Genomic DNA, 16,475 nt, shown 5'->3' with positions numbered 1-16,475 from the left:
TCATCAGCTGACATCGCACATGTGCAGAATTGCACAGAGGTTTCAATGTGGACACGGGTGCATGCGCAGAATAGCATGAAGACAAGCACCGACATCGTACATGCATGGAGACATCAGCAGATAATCGTGCATGTGTGGAACAAAGCGTATTAACCGATCCCAGTTGGAATCGCACCGCTGAAAGCGCGTTATCCCAGAACTACCTGTAATTATTTAATTTTCGAATGTTCCATCCAGTGATGTTCCAATTTTTGCTTTTAATCAGACATCTCTTCATGATCTACCTACTGGAACATCCCATGGAAATAAACTTAATAGCAAGTGATTGGCTGTGTACATTCACCATATTGTTCATAAAGAATAGTCCACATTTTAATTATTGAATATTGTAATTTCATTCTGTTTGGAATCTGTTGTTTCCACAAGTGCACACAATGTATCTATAAACATCAATAATAGCGGACATAGTATAAAATGCACAATGTATCTCAAGATTTTACCAAGCCTCTTGCACAGGCTGTTAAATGGTCGTGGACCTTTGGTCTCTGCAATGCTTATTTGAAAACTAATCAGCCAAATTAGTGAATTTCATAACCACTATGAAAAATTCTCTGTTTGTTTCCACTTAAGAATACAGCCTTCAATGCAGTGCAATATTTTACTTACATTTCAGTAAAATGTGAACATTTCCATCAATACATAAATCCAGTAGATGCCCCATTCTGGTTTTGACTTTTAGTTTATAATATCCATTCTATTGATTACATTACATTAAAGACCAGTTATTGTAAAAGAAAAAGACACCTACCAAAATACAGGATTAACTTTCGTTAGCTTCAGGCATCTTAACAAAGTTCACTGCCCAAAATATTACCAACCATTATTCCCTTTATAGATACTGACAACTTCTCGAAGTTAACAGTTATGAAATGTATAACCTCATACAATGGACCAGCCTTATTAGTAGCTAAAGTTGCAGTAGGCCCACAATTTATCATAATTTATTTGCACTTTAGATCACAGATAAGTGCAATATGATCTGATGGGTGTGAAACACTTGGCAGAGCCAAATGGCAGATGACTTCCTCGTGACTTGGAAAAGGAATAACCTGAAAAACTTCAAACATATTCATATCTGCAAAAATGTAGTCCAGACAACCCTGGAAGCCACCCACATAATTTGTGTAAGCAGGCTCTCCACAAGCACTTTTTAATTTAAAGAAGTGCATAAGTGACATGCTGCAACGTTCTTCCTCGCCATTTGAAGTCCAGTCGGGATGATCAGCAGAAATATGTCCCTTGATGACAAATTCATACAAGCCCGTGTCTGGGGTGCTGTTGAAGTCACCACAAAATATTACTGGTGTATCAGGGTGCATTTCTGTAACATGTTGAAGGTGACGAAAGGCAATTGCTATCTGGATAAGGCGAATGTGGCCTCCTGGCAAAACATAAAATGATTTGGTCTTTCAGTATCAATACATATACTTGATACAGGAACTGATGAGACACTATATCCAACAAATCATTGGCATAAAAACAAAAAAGATGCTACAACTACCAAACTGAACTGGCACATTTGCAGGGAGAGAAATAAAGTTAACATTTCAAGTTGAATCTGACTCTCAAGATTTATGGAAGGTAGAAACAGGATTAGATATGCCATTAGGATTGAAAGGGAAGGTCTACTGTAAAGGGAGGATAGGAGAAATTAAATGACACAATTATCTTAGAATAACAGTGCAAGGATGAGTAATGATTGTTTTCAAGGAACAAAGTATTTGTCCAGATTGAATATGTTAGTACAATGAATGGTTCTACCCAAAAGCAAGAAAGTCAAAAAAAGATTCAAGCACATGCCAAAATGAGGAAGGAAAATAGGGCCAATGTTCATGGCCTGAAATTGTTGAACTCAACATGGAGTCCAGAGGCTGTCAAGTGTCTAATGGAAAATGAGGTGCACCGTCTTGGGTTTGCGTTGGACTTAATACTGCTGAGGATAGAGATGTTAGATGAGATGAGCAAGTTGGAGAATTAAAATAACAAGCAATCAAAACCTCAGGCTTATGCTTACACATTCAATAGTGTACCACAAAACAGTCACTATCTGTACGTGATCTCCCCAATATAGACATGATTTGGAGATGCCAGTGTTGGGCTGGGGTGGACAAAGTTAAAAATCACAACACCAGGTTATAGTCCAACCGGTTTAATTGGAAGCACTAGCTTTCGGAGCGCCGCTCCTTCCCACAACCATATTGGAACCACAGTGCTTCCAATTAAACTGTTGGACTAAAACCTGGTGTTGTGTGATTTTTAACTTTGTACTCCCCAATATAGAGGAGACCACATTGAGAAGCAAATACAGTATATAAAGTTGGAAGTGGTATATGTAAGTCACTGCTTTACCCGGAAGTAATGCTTGGGACTTTTGTAAGATTCTGATAATGCAATCTTGCACAATAATATGTCTTCCTATTGTTCAACTAAAGATTACCCCCTCCTGTGGGTAACATGACCCTCAATAATGTTTGAACCTCAATCTCCGGCCCATTTTCTGCATTTCTGCTCTCACCCCTCCAGAATCCTTTCTCCACTTTCCACCTCAATGGCCTCCAGATTCAAAGGATCATCCTTCATCATTTCTACCATCTCCAGTAGGATGCCACCATCAAAAACATAATCACTTTCCCAGTCCACCAGTATTGTGAAGGGGCTGTTCCCTCCATTGCAATCTGTTCCACTCCTCAAATCATTCCCAAAACCATCCCACGCAATTACAGGAGGGGGAATACTTTTACTTCCTCCATTCTGACTATCCATGATCCCAACACTCCTTCCAAGCGAAGCAATTATTGACGTGTATTCTTTTCAAATTTGTATACTATGTTTGTTCATTACAATGTGACCTCCTCTATACTGGGAGACCATACACAGTTTGGGCAACAACTTTGAACAACACATCACTCAGTCCACAATATTGACCCTAAGCTTCCAGCTGCTTGTCGTTTTAATTCACCAATCTGCTGTCATGCCTTTAGCCTGTTGCAGTGTTTCAGTGAAGGCCAATGCAAGTTTGAGGAACTCCACAGATTGAGAATTCAGATGTGCCACTGAAAGGCAGAGTAGACTTTATGAGCCAAATGGCCTAGCGTTCTGGACTCAACATTGAGTTCCATTTCAGACTTTAAGCCCTGTCCCACATTTCGATTTTTTTGCCATGTGCCGGTTTGAATCTTATTTTTCAAGATTTTGCTTCAGACAGTATCAAGTGTGATACAAATTGTGTGAAACATATCCCTACATACACATTTTTTTCTTCATTCACTGGATGTGATCATCACTGATTAGGCCAGCTTTTATCAACCATCCTAATTTGCCCTTGAGAAGATGGCTGTGAGCTGTCTTCTTGAACCACTGTAGTCCATTTCCTGGAGGTGATAGAATTGTTTGGGGGGTGGATGGCTGGAGGTGCGTGCAAACATTAGTTGGAAGTACTGCTGTAGCCATGGTGCTTTCCTTTAGAGTCATAGGGGTGTACAGCATCGAAACAGACCCTTTGGTCCAACTCGTCCATGCTGTCCAGATATCCTAACCTAATCTAGTCCCATTTGCCAGCACTTGGCCCATATCCCTCTAAATCCTTCCTATTCATGTCCCTATCCAGATGCCTCTTAAATGTTGTAATTGTACCAGTCTCCATCACTTCCTTTGGTAGCTCATTCCATACACCACACTGTGAAAAAAAGTTGCTCCTTAGGTCCCTTTAAATCTTATCTCTCCTACCCTAAACCTATGCCCTCTAGTTCTGGACTCCCACACGCCAGGGAAAAGACTTTGTCTATTTATCCTATCCATGCCCCTCATGATTTTATAAAAATCCTCAGCCTTCGACACTTAAGGGAAAACGGCCCTAATCTATTTAGCCTCTTCCTGTAGCTCAAATCCTCCAACCCTGGCAACATCCTTGTAAATCCTTTCTGAACCCTTTCAAGTTTCACATATATCCTTCGGATAGGAAGCAGACCAGAATTGCATGCAATATTCCAAAAGTGGCCTAACCCATGTCCTGTACGACCACAACATGACCTCCCAACTCCTGTACTCAATGTTCTGTCCAATAAAGGAAAGTATCCTATCTACCTGCGACTCCACTTTCAAGGAGATATGAATCTGCACTCCAAGGTCTCTTTGTTCAGCAACAGTCCCCAGGACCTTACCATTAAGGGTATAAGTCCTGTTAAGATTTGATTTTCCAAAATGCAGCACCTCGCATTTATCTAAACTCCATCTGCTACTTCTCAGCTCACTGGACCATCTGATAACGATCCAGTTGTAATCTGAGGTAACCTTCGCTGTCCACTACACCTCCAATTTTGGTGTCATCTGCAAACTTAATATACCTGTTATGCTCACAGCCAAATCATTTATATAAATGATGAATAGTGAACCCTTGTGGCACTGATCCTTGTGGCACTCCACTGGTCATAGGCCTCCAGTCTGAAAAACAACCTTCCACCACCACCACCCTCTGTCTTCCACTTTTTGAGCCAGTTCTGTATCCAAATGGCTAGTCCTCCCTGTACTCCATGAGATCTAACCTTGCTAACAGTCTCCCATGGGGAACATTGTCAAATGCCTTACTGAAGTCCATATAGATCACGTCTACTGCTCTGCCCTCATCAATCCTGTTTGTTACTTTTTCAAAAAACTCAATCAAGTTTGTGAGACATGATTTCCCATGCACAAAACCATGCTGAATCACCCTAATCAGTCCTTGCCTTTCCAAATACATGTAAATCCTGTCCCTCAGGATTCCCTCCAACAACTTGCCCACCAACAGTGTCTGGCTCACTGGTCTATAGTTCCCTGTTTTTTCTTTACCACCTTTTTAAAATAGTGGCACCACGTTAGCCAACCTCCAGTCTTCCAATACCTCACCTCTGACTATTGATGATACAAGTTTGGGATCTAACTTTAGAATTTATGGATTTTGTGTACATAGGGTTTTTCAACTGACTAGATAAACAAGCTCCAGTTTACAAGGTCAGCTTAAGAGAAACATACATAATTTATGGAAAGATTTTTAAAACGTTTTACTTCCAAGTTTTGAACAGTATGTGTAAAGCTGAAATGAATAAAATTATAATCTGCCAAGCCAGGTTTCAGTCTAGGATCTGACTTGTCCAAGGAATAACATTAGCTTGGATCATAACTCCCTCATTTTTATGGCATTTATACTCTCAACAAATGTTTTGTCTCTTGACACAACCATCACCTTTACCATAATTTTCCTTTTGTTCTTCCTTCCCCTTTCAACAGCAGCTAATCCACCATATTCCTGCCCTCATTCAGTTCAGAAGAGACATATTGATCTCAAAACGTGTTTCTCTCTCCATTGATGCTGCCAGACTTGACTATTTACAGTACTTTTTTTAAAACCTCAGATTTCCAGCATGCATGGTAGTTTTTTTCTTAGATTATTGTAATTGGCAACAGATTCTTGACTCTCAAATTTCAGGGATTTTATTAATTTTATGGACTCCCCATCAAGCCACTGCTTTAACTTAACTTTAAACATTTTTTTTGTAAGTCATTTTGATGTCAATCTACACCCATCATATTTGTGAATATAAGAACTATCCACTATCATGGCAGCACTAAAATTAAAGAGAACTGAGTCACCCAGGACACAGAGTAATAATAAGCTTTCCACTGGAGATTAAAGTTTAAGTTGAACTGTGGATTGGAATTTAAATGCATGTATTACATTCTGTTCCCTCTATTTTGATCATTTAGTAAAAAGTAGTGCACTTCTTACAAAGATGTCTAATATGCGCCCAATGTTGTACTTCAAGTTCCTTTAATAACGTCAGCTGGATTTCCATCCCCATTTCCAGTTGCAAACAACATCATGGAATAGCCCTCTGCAAGGAGTGTGTCTGGCCTTAACTGATGGCCTGAATGGCAGAAATGCAGGAATTTTTAAATCATGCATGTTAGGTGTGTCCTACATCATCAGTGCTGGGAAGAGAAAAGAACATCTACCTGTATGTTGTTTAATAAAAATAAGAATTCATAGCATAAAGTAGTGGTTTCCCCAGGATTTCCATAAAACATAACAGGGATTAGGCATTCTCATACAAATAGCTTGCATCAATGTACTACCTTGCATATCATAAAATATCCCAAGGTTTTTCAAAGGTATGTTGCAAAACAATGTTTATACCAAGATACAAATAAGTACGAGGACAGGTGAAGGAGGCCAGTATCTGTGTAGTCCCTTAAAAGGATGAGACAGAGAAAGGGTTTAGGGAGGGAGTTCCAAAGATTGGGGTCTTAGCAGTTGAAAACATGACCAGCAACAATGGAGCAATTAAATTGGGAATGCAGAGGAGAACAGAAAATATATGAGTGCATAGGGTTGTAGGCTAAGACCACAGAGAGATCTGAAAGCAGGAATTACAAATTTAAACAAATATGTTAATAACTAGCAACCAATACAAGTCAGTGAGCACGAGTGATAATGAATGGACTTTTTGACAGAGACCAATGAAGATATATAAAACCAAAAGAATTCTGATGAATAGACGATGTCTGAAAAACCAGCATTCTCCGTCCTTTGCAGATACTGACCAACTTAGGTGTTGCCAACAACTGTTTTCTCACTGTAATGAATATTTAATTTTAATGATTCACACATTTTAAGAGTATAACTTTTAGTTTGAAAATTGAAATTTTTAGATACAAGATAAATGAAAACATCCAATTTGAGAAGCTGGTCAACAAACTTTAAAGTGATTGTAAAACAAAGATTTTTTTTATTACAAGGGTCATAGTGGAAAGTATTGGAGACTAAAAAAAACTCTAGTTTCTTGTTGGACAGATGACTACAGCTGTACCACAAAGGAGTTAAATTAATAATATTGATTTCAAAATCACAGAGGTCAGGTTTGAACATTTTAATTATTTAGTTTAAATCTCTATGTGGGTCATCTCAGCTGCACCACATAGCTAAGGGGATAGATTGCAGGGAGGATTTTGTAATTGGTTCTGGGTTTTAGCTGTGTGGTTTTTCAAAGTAATAGGCATTGGAAGTTTGAGGTTACAGTAGTTTAAACAATGCAGACAGAGAGAGAGAATCTGCAAGCTGCAGGGATTCAGAAAACAGAAGGTTTCAAATTTGGTCTCACTAAACAAGAGCGAGAAAGTTCACAATCATTAGGTGTTGATGGAGACACAGAGGCTTCACCTAACTAAACATTAGTGTAAGGACCCCAAGAAATCACATACCTCAGAACAGTAGGAACATAGGGAAGATAAAAGTGAATTCCTGAGAGCTGTATTCACAACTTGTTTGGGCCCATGCGAAGTAAAGATGCTGTAAAGGCAAGCACTTCGGAGAAATAAATGTAAAATGGGAAGTTGACTGTTGAAATTTTCAGGTTTCATGTACAAGCATTGACAAAATCTTGCACTAAGTCATATTTGCTTTGTTCAGTTTTTGTACAGTAAAAAGTTGTGTTTAAAACGTGAATTCCTGTGGTGTACCCTTTTCAATTAATAACTGAGAGTTCAAATTTTGTTTGAAAAGGTAATGGCATCTATCAAGATCATATCACACAAGAAAAATACTGTCCTAAGTGCAATTTCTTTCTGTATTAATTTGGTAATTTAAAAAATCTTGTGTAATTAGATAAAAATGTAGCTATTATAGATATACAGCTTTTAAACAGGTTTTAGATCTTGAACCACAGCACATTCTGTTATAGATCATTGCCATCCTCATAATTAGGCAACTGAATGAATTTTAATGAAGACTGTTCATGCCAAACAAATGGAAGATCAATATCCAAAATGGGTAGAGGAAAAAAGAAAAGGAAGAGAATGGCACAATAGATAATCTTAGAGATGTAAAATTTACCTTTTGGATGCCAGTAAAGATGAGTATTACCAATACACAACTTCTTTGATGAATCTTCAAGAGACTCAAGTACACAAACCTAAATAAAAATATAAATATTTAGAATCATTAATGTACAGCAAACATTGAATTACTCACAGTTCCTGAGATAGTTCAATAAATCCTCAATCTAGTCAATAAGATCATGACCGAACAGCAAGTTAAATTTACATATCCACCTTTGCCCCACATTCCTTAATACCTTTAGATAACAAGTCTATCAATCTCAGATTTAAAATTAATGATTAATTTAGCATCCATTGATGTTTGCAAAACAGTTTCAAATTTTTGCCAATATTTCATAGTGTCACACCTAAAAGGTGTAACATTAAGACTTTGGTCTCTTTGCTGGTTTCTCAACCAGTGGAAGCAATTTCTCTCTACACACCCTAACAATTCTTTGTAATTAATGCATGGCATGTGGGCACAGCTGGCTGGACCAGAATGTATTGTCCATCTCATGTTGCCTTTGATCAGGTGGTCATGATCTGTTTACATATTTTGTGTAGGTACACTTATAGTGTTAGGGTGGGAGTTCGGAAATTTTAACCAAGTGATACTGAAGGAAAGGCCATATATTTCCAAGCAGGATGGTGGTGTTTCCAACAAAATCTTGAACATGTTGATAAAAATCATCTTAAAAATTTCTAAATTCCAATTAATACAACCCTCGTTTGTGTAATGTCTCCTAGTATTTTAAATCTTGGTGTCCTGACTAATCCATTCTCCCCTTTTTCCAAGGTCAATACATGTTTTATTAGATCTGATGGTCAAAACTATTCACTGCATTCCTCATGTGGTCTAACCAGGGCTTTGTTTAGTTGCAACAAGACTTGTATTTCAGTCCCCTAGATATAACAACCAGTATTTTATGACAATAAACCCAGGTACAGCAAGCAAGTAGGAAGGCACATGTCATAGAAGATAAGGAAATCCTGCCATAATTGTACATATCTATGATGAGATCAGATCTGAAACTCTATGCAGTTTTAGTCTCCTGATACAAGAAAGGAAACACTTTACATGGAGGCAGTGCAGTGCAGTTCACAAGATCGACTCCTAGAATTATCGAATGATAAGGGGAGTACTCTAAAGGGAGAGTAGATTGGGCCTAGACTCTTTGGATTTTAGAATGAGGGGTGATCTCATTACAGTACATAAGATGCTGAGGGGGCTTGACAAGGTAAATACCTAACAGGTTGTTTCCTCTCAATAGAGAGTCTAGAACTGAGGGGCACAGTCTCAGGATAAACAATCAACCATTTAAGACTCAGATGAGAAGGAACTTTTTGCTCAGATATTATGACTCTTTGGCATTCTCCACCCTAGATGCCAATTTAAAAATATAGAAAAGGAAAAAAAACACTTGGATTTCAAATTGGCAGCATTGTTCAATACCTCCAAATATTTCATCATATGCTGGACTGTAGAATTTTAAAATAAAATCGCTTGCTAATGGTCAGCAGCTGAGTAAAAGCAGAACAAGTTAACAGAAGTATGAGGAGGAGTTTCACTTCTTATATATGCTTCACTTTGCCTGAATATACAGGAAGTTGATATATAATATATCCTTAATCCACCCAAGCCATTTGTTAACAATGTGATGGAGAATAGGAGAACTGCTGTAAAAAATATTAATTACATTGAGTATCAAGCATTTCAAATCCACCAAGGCTGGATACACATACAAAAATAATAAGGAATTGCATTAAGAAGCGCATGGGTTCCATTCTAAAGTGGTTAAAGAGCCTTGAAATTGAATTGAAATTTAAAATTTTTAAGTTCATATATGATGTTATTTGAATGGTATTGAGCGAAGTGATCTGTGAGTAAAGAACTTGAAATAAAAACTAAATTAGGGAAGATATTATTAAGAGAGTGTGGATAACAGAATACAGTGAATTTAAGAACAAACTATGGAAATAAATAAACTCAAAGAAAATATGAATGCAGACAATTTGAACAACCATCACACTCAAAGGTAAAGGTATGTGACAAAGAACAATAAGTAAAACCATGTCCCGTAAAAACATAAATTTCAAGGAATTTTATGACTCAGTCAAGCTGTAAATAACAGTTATAACTCTGAAAATGATTAAAATCATATTACCATTGATGAAATTCAATGTTGTTTATGATTTGTTTAATGGTTAGGATTACACCAGTGTAATGACAGAATATGAATTATTGTATTTATTGAAGATAAATTGTTGGAAGTAGAGCCGGTAGGATGAGAATAAAATCTTTTGCATCAGCTCCACTAATCTTAACAACAGGTGAGATGGTTCGGAATCAGAGTCATGCAACAAGTAATTTAACCATAGTAAGGATGAGGGAAGTGAGGGAACCAAACTTCTATTTTAAACCAACTTAAAGCATGCAAAGAGAAACAAAGTGTTGGAAAGTTAAAGTTGTAATTGCAGTTGCAAGACTGAGAGACAGTGTTAATTTGATCTTGCAAGGTTAAAGAAGAGATGATGCTCCCAAGCTTGTCAACTTTATAAAGGGATTGTAGTATGGTGATTGACTAAATGTAATCAGAATTGATCTTATAAACTTTATTACAAATTGGTAGAACTTAGCATACTTTCTGATCTTTTGTATTAAGGTATATAAGGTATATAATTGTTTCTAAGATTCCACAGTAGAATCAAGCCAGGAAAAACAAACTTAGTCATAAGGAGTGTCTGATTCACTGGGAAGTGCTCGAATTAAGCTAGGATTGAGACATGAACTCAAAGACATCAATCCAGAGTCCAGATTACGTGGGCCTCCCTTTTCTCTTTAATAAAGCAAAGAATGTTTATTTTAGCAATGTTCACAATGACAAACTTCATGAAGAGGATGGACCCATTAATGACTTCATGAGCCAGTCTGTAGACAGTGGGGTGAGGGCGTGATGTTAGTCAATGTCCATCACCCTTAAGTCATGTTTACCTTGGCCAATCGGAATGTAATTGATCATGGTGGGGTGTTGCTGGGAAAGAATTAAGCAACAATTTTCAGTAACCAAGATGCATCCAATGAGAAACTTTAAAGTCATTCCACTTCCAGTTCAGAAAGGGTGGTCTGAAGTATTAGACACTTTATTTGGCCAAGTTTTAAGTATAGGAGTTGGGGTTGTAGAGGATGTTAGTGAGCCCTATTCTGGAGTACTGGTGTCTAGTTCTGGTCACCCTGTTATAGGAAGGACGTTATTAAGCTGCAGAGGATTCAGTAGAAATTTACTGGGATGTTGTCAGGAAAGGAGGGTTTGAGTTATAAGGAGAGGCTGGGACTTTTTTCACTGGAGCGGAGGACACTAAGAGATGACTTTATAGAGATTTATAAAATAATTAGGGTTATAGATAATGGCAGGTGTCTTTTCCTTAGGTTGGGGAATTTCAAAACTAGGGAGCATATTTTTTTTTTAAAAAGGTGAGAGAAGAAATTGGTTTTAAAAAGACATGGGGGCAATTTTTTTTAAAGAGTAGAAATGAACTATGTGGAATGAACTTCCAGAGGAAGTGGTGGATGTAGATGCTCAAAAGACATTGAGATATGTACATAATAAGAAATGCTTGAAGGGATATGGGCCAAGGTCAGGCAGGTGGGAGTACTTTAGTTTAGAATTTTGGTCAGCATGGACTTTGCTTGGACTGTTTCCATGTTTTATGACTCTGTTTACCAAGGAACTACAGGAAGGACTTAAAGGGAAAATAGTGTAAATTTGTTAGTAATCACAAAGTACGTACTGCAGGTAGGAGAGGCATATGGTAATAAAATCACATTCGTTCAAATATGATTGGACGATATAATGTCTACTACTTTGGAATGCAAGTTATACAAATATGGTTGGTCAAAGTTTAATTGGAAGGAATTACTTATAGAAATAGTTATCTATAAGAGTAGCATAAAACCTTTGCTCTTGTGAAGATTTGAGTAGCATGCCTTTTTTTTTAATGTGTACTTATCCAATGCATGCATGAATAAACTTATAACAAAGAACCCCAAGTCTTGTCTGGCCTTAAGCGAAAGAAAAGGTGGAATTAATCAGTAACACTGCATTGAAATCCATTTTACACAGAACCTGCCTATTCTTAATTTATTAATATTGATTTGTAATCCTATGCTTCCATCTATACTGTACTTGAACAGATGTGAGACACAAAAAACAACAGCAGATGCTGGAGGCCAAGGTAGACAAGCAGGAACCTGGGAGAACACAGCAAGCCAGGAAGCATCAGGAGGTGGAGAAGTCAATGTTTTGGGTGTAACCCTTCTTCAGGACCGGGGGTGTGTGTAAGGGGAGCTGCCAATAAAGGGGGTGGGGGACAGGGTGGTAAGGTGGGGTTAGGTGAACACAGGTAGATGGTAGGAGGGTCAATGAGAGGGAATGTATCTGGTTGGTGACTAGAAGGCCGATGAGAGGGTTGCAAGGGTGTGGGAGGGGCTGGGAAAGGAAGCAGTGATGGTTGGGATAGGTGGAGCCAGGTAGAGGGTATGACCTGGTTGGTCGATGGGAGGGATGAATCACAAGAGCGGGAGGGATGGGAAGAGGGAGGTTATTTGAAAGTGGAGAACTCAATGTTAAGTCCTCCAGGCTGTAGGCTGCCTAGGTGGAAGATGAGAGGTGTTGTTCTGCCAATTTGTGGTTTGATTCACTGTGTCAATGGAGGAGACCAAGGATGGTCAGGTCAGAAAGGGAGTGGGAAGGGCAAATAAAATGAGTGGAAACTAGGTGGTCAGGTCAGCCCCTGTGGGCCCAGCTGAAACATTCCCTTAGTTTACATTTGGTGTCCCCGATGTAGAGAAGATCACACTGGAAGCATTAGATACAGTAAACTCGGTTAGAGGAGAGGCAGGTGAACCACTATCTCACCTGGAAGGACTGTTTGGGGCCCGGGATGGAAGTGAGGGGGGTGGTGTGTCGGCATCTTTTCCGGTTGCAGGGAAAGGTAACTGGGGGTTTGGTGGCATTGGTGGGGACAGTGGTACGAACCAAGGAGTGGCAAAGCGAACAGTCTTTGCAGAAGGCAGAAAGGGGTGAGGAGGGGAAGATGTTCTTGGTGGTGGGGTCTAGTTGGAGTTGGCGGATGTGCTTAAGGATGACATGTTGGATGCGAAGACTGGTGGGGTGATAGGTGAGAAGGGGGACCCAGTCTTTATTGCGTTTGTGGGGTTTTAGAGTAGTGGAACATGGAATGGAGGTGGTGCAATGGAGTGTTGTCTGGATGACAAAGAAGAGGCAAAGCATTTTGTTCAAAATAGATGGACATCTGGAATGCTTGGGAGTAGAATGTCTGCTCGTCCGAGCAGATGCAGAGGAGGAACTGGGAGAATGGGATGGAGTTCTTGCAGGATACTGGATGGGAGGAGGTGTAGTCCAGGCAGTTTTGAGTCTGTGGGTTTATAGTAAACATTCATCTGGAGACTGTCACCGGAGGTGGAAATGGAAAGGTCAAGAAAGGAGAGGGAAGTGAGCGGGATGGATCAAGTGAATTTGAGGGCAGGGTGGAAATGTGGACAAAGTTCAGCCTGGGTGCAGGATGCTGCAACGATACAGTCATCAATGTAATGATGGAAGACACAGTGCCTGTGTAGGTGCTAAAGAGAGACTGTTTAACATAGCTGGCAAAGAGGCAGGCGTAGTTGGGGCCTCCCCTAGTGCCCATGGCCACCCCTTGGATTTGGAGGAAATGGGAGGAGTTAAAGAAAAAGTTATTAAGGATGAGGATAGGTTCTGCGAGATGGAAGAGGGAGACTGGATGGGTCTGTTGGAGAGGAAGAAGCTGATGGCCTTAAGGCCATCCTTGTGTGGTATGGACGTGTATAAGGACTGCAGGTCCACAGTGAAGATAAAACGTTGGAGGCTGGGGAACTGGAAGTTACTGAAAAGGTGGAGGGCGTGGTTGGTATCATGGATGTAGGTGAAAAGTGCATGAACCAAGGGGGAGACAATGGATTTGAGATAAGATGAGTTCGGTGGGCAGGAGCATGCAGAGACAATGGGTCAGCCGAGATAGTTGGGCTTGTGAATCTTGGGGAGCAGGCAGAACCGGGCAGTGTGGGACTGGGGACTATAAGGTTGGAGACAGTGGACAGGAGATCACTGGAGACAATGAGAGCACAGACAGTGCGAGTGATTTTGGCCTGAAGGGTATTCAGATATCAGCAAATTCATGTCACTTCCCACTCGATCATTTAAGTAATTAATAAATATGATAAATAATGAAGGCCCCAATATGGAGCCTCACAGGTCACCACGAGTTGCACACAACCTTCTAGATACATTTGCCCATTATCCCTTCTAGATACATTTGCCCATTTGTGGGTGGCATGGTGGTACAGTGGTTAGCACTGTTGCCTCACAGCGCCAGAGACCCGGGTTCATTTCCTGCCTCAGGCGACTGACTATGTGGAGTTTGCACGTTCTCCCCGTGTCTGCGTGGGTTTCCTCCGGGTGCTCCGGTTTCCTCCCACAGTCCAAAGATGTGCAGGTTAGGTGAATTGGCCATGCTAAATTGCCCGTAGTGTTAGGTAAGGGGTAAATGTAGGGGTATGGGTGGGTTACGGGTCGGTGTGGACTTGTTGGGCCGAAGGGCCTGTTTCCACTCTGTAATGTAATGTAATGTAATGTAATCTAATCTAAATCCCTACCCAGTCTCTTGCTGCAGTTAATTTCTTATCAAAAGTTAATGATTTGTCTTCAATTTGGGAGTTTTATCATATGCCTTCTAGAGAGTCGTAGAAATAACATCCATACATGGCCACTTTTTTTAAAAAAAGGTTTGTCAGGCAGGACAACATTTACAAACTCTGATCAGTGAACGATTTTAAGATGCTCAGTCACTCCATCCCAGGATATAGATCCCGATACTAAAATCTAACAAACACATTTTAGGATTTCGGCTGTTTAGCAGTAGCTTGATGCTACAACATTCTGACGATCTCAGTCATGTTGTATATTATTCTTTAAATGGATATCCGTCATTTTGTTACAATGTTGTTCATTACAGTGCGTTTTAACGAGCAGATATTATACTGCAATTATTAGGTATTTATTCCATTTATTAACACTAAATTTCCAATCTGCCACAGTACCTGGAGAGTGGTTGATCTTTGCAAGACTTTTTCTTTAACTTGAGGATTCGTAGAAATCTTTTCCAAAATCTCGGTGTGTAAAGGGTCCGAAACTAAAGCCTCGCTCAAGGTCACATCATGCTGACTTAGCAGCCGGTACTTGGAGGCTCTGAAGAAAGTTGCTAGGCCTTCGTGTTGCTTCTCTTTGATGCGAAATGCTCCTTGAAAGCCGAAAGCATCAAGGGCCGGGGACAAGCTGTTGGTAAAAACACTCTTGTCCACCTCCTGGAGACAGATGATGTCGGCGTTGTAGCCACTGAGCTCTTTTTTGATGAGGTTCTGCCTGTAATCGAGCTCGAGTGCATAGGGGGGACAGTAAGGGTACAGGGTGTTCTTGGAGAGCTCGGTCTGAGCGTACACGTCGGCCAGGATGTTGTAAGAAACCACGCGGAGCAGCGGTTCCTCCGGGGCCCGGCGGGTGAGCCACTGGCGGCTGTCGAAGGTACAAGCCCCGGGGCCGGCCTCCACCACGCCGTCACTCTCCAGCTCCACCGGCGCCCCGAAACGCCGCCCGTCGCCCGGGTGACATCTCAGCTTGAGCTTCAGGCCGATGTGGCCGTTGCTCGGGGTGAAGACCCGGCCGTTAGCCGCTGGTTCCCAGCTACCGCTCGCCTCCTTCAGCCACCACTCGAACAACGAGTGCGAGGCCTCGCCGAACTCCACCTCCACCTTGGGGCAGACCGGGAAGCCGGCCAGGATGGAGGTGGGTAACCGCAGCTGGGTCAGACTGGGCGGGTTTCTCTCCACTCGGTACCTGGACTCGCCCACCTGTAAGATAGCTCCATCCTGCCAGGCCTCGGCGTTACTCGTGTCCCCGGGAACCGGTTGTTCTCCCTGGTACAGGGTCACAGGAGGGGCCGAGGCCTGAGCTGGGGCCTGGGCCGAGGCCGCCTCTTTGCGGCCTTTCTTGGTTTTCTTGGCCTGAGCTTTGACCAGGTTGTGGGCGATGCGGCCGAGCGCAGTCTGCAGGCTCTCGCTCTGCTCCCGCTGCAGATGCCGCTGGCTTCCTCCCTCGGGCCCCAGCCGCAGCGAGATGGTCAACTTGGTCTCGGTGGGGACACAGCGGACAACAGCGGTCTGCATGGCCGCCGAGCCCGCGCTCGGCCTCCGGCTCCGGCTCGAGGAGAAGCGGGCAGCGAGCCGCTGCAAACCGGCTGAGGGCAGAGAGCGGACGGCGACACCGACCAGGCCGCACATGGGGCCCAGCTCTGCCGTGGGATCCCCAACAGAAAAGATATCAGCTTCCGATTAGAAATACATTAAAATACTAAATACATTCTGTGGAGCGAAATTACAAAAACTGGGTGGGCGCCGCCGGCAGGAGGATTATTGTTTAATTTATTTCAAAAATTGTTCAGGAACTAGATGGTCTTGTGTATGTACACCCAGA

The 16,475-nt window shown here is 41.2% G+C and overlaps 1 protein-coding gene across 1 annotated transcript; it reads right to left on the bottom strand.

Moving 5' to 3' along the window:
• Window positions 1-644: 644 nt before the first annotated feature.
• On the bottom strand, window positions 645-16,419 carry pde12 (phosphodiesterase 12). The gene is made up of 3 exons (XM_043708123.2): window positions 15,047-16,419; window positions 7,925-8,003; window positions 645-1,441 (listed from the first exon to the last, which is right to left on the bottom strand). The coding sequence occupies exons 1-3, from the start codon at window positions 16,280-16,282 to the stop codon at window positions 1,002-1,004; spliced, it is 1,755 nt and encodes a 584-aa protein (XP_043564058.1). The 5' UTR covers window positions 16,283-16,419; the 3' UTR covers window positions 645-1,001.
• Between the last annotated feature and the right edge of the window lie 56 nt (window positions 16,420-16,475).

Source organism: Chiloscyllium plagiosum, unplaced genomic scaffold (genome assembly GCF_037043375.1).
Source record: "Chiloscyllium plagiosum isolate Xiang-an unplaced genomic scaffold, Cpla_swu_hap1 HiC_scaffold_14, whole genome shotgun sequence".
Lineage (NCBI taxonomy): Eukaryota > Metazoa > Chordata > Chondrichthyes > Orectolobiformes > Hemiscylliidae > Chiloscyllium > Chiloscyllium plagiosum.
The sequence above is the reverse complement of the archived record's forward strand: the minus strand, read 5'-3'. Positions and strand labels throughout refer to the sequence as shown.

Coding starts and splice junctions, on each gene's coding strand:
- pde12 (XM_043708123.2), bottom strand. CDS start 16,282: ATGTGCGGCCTGGTCGGTGTCGCCGTCCGCTCTCTGCCCTCAGCCGGT. Junction 8,004..15,046: donor AAAGATCAACCACTCTCCAG/GTACTGTGGCAG, acceptor ATTTTTATTTAG/GTTTGTGTACTTGAGTCTCT. Junction 1,442..7,924: donor TCTTTACTGGCATCCAAAAG/GTAAATTTTACA, acceptor ATGTTTTGCCAG/GAGGCCACATTCGCCTTATC.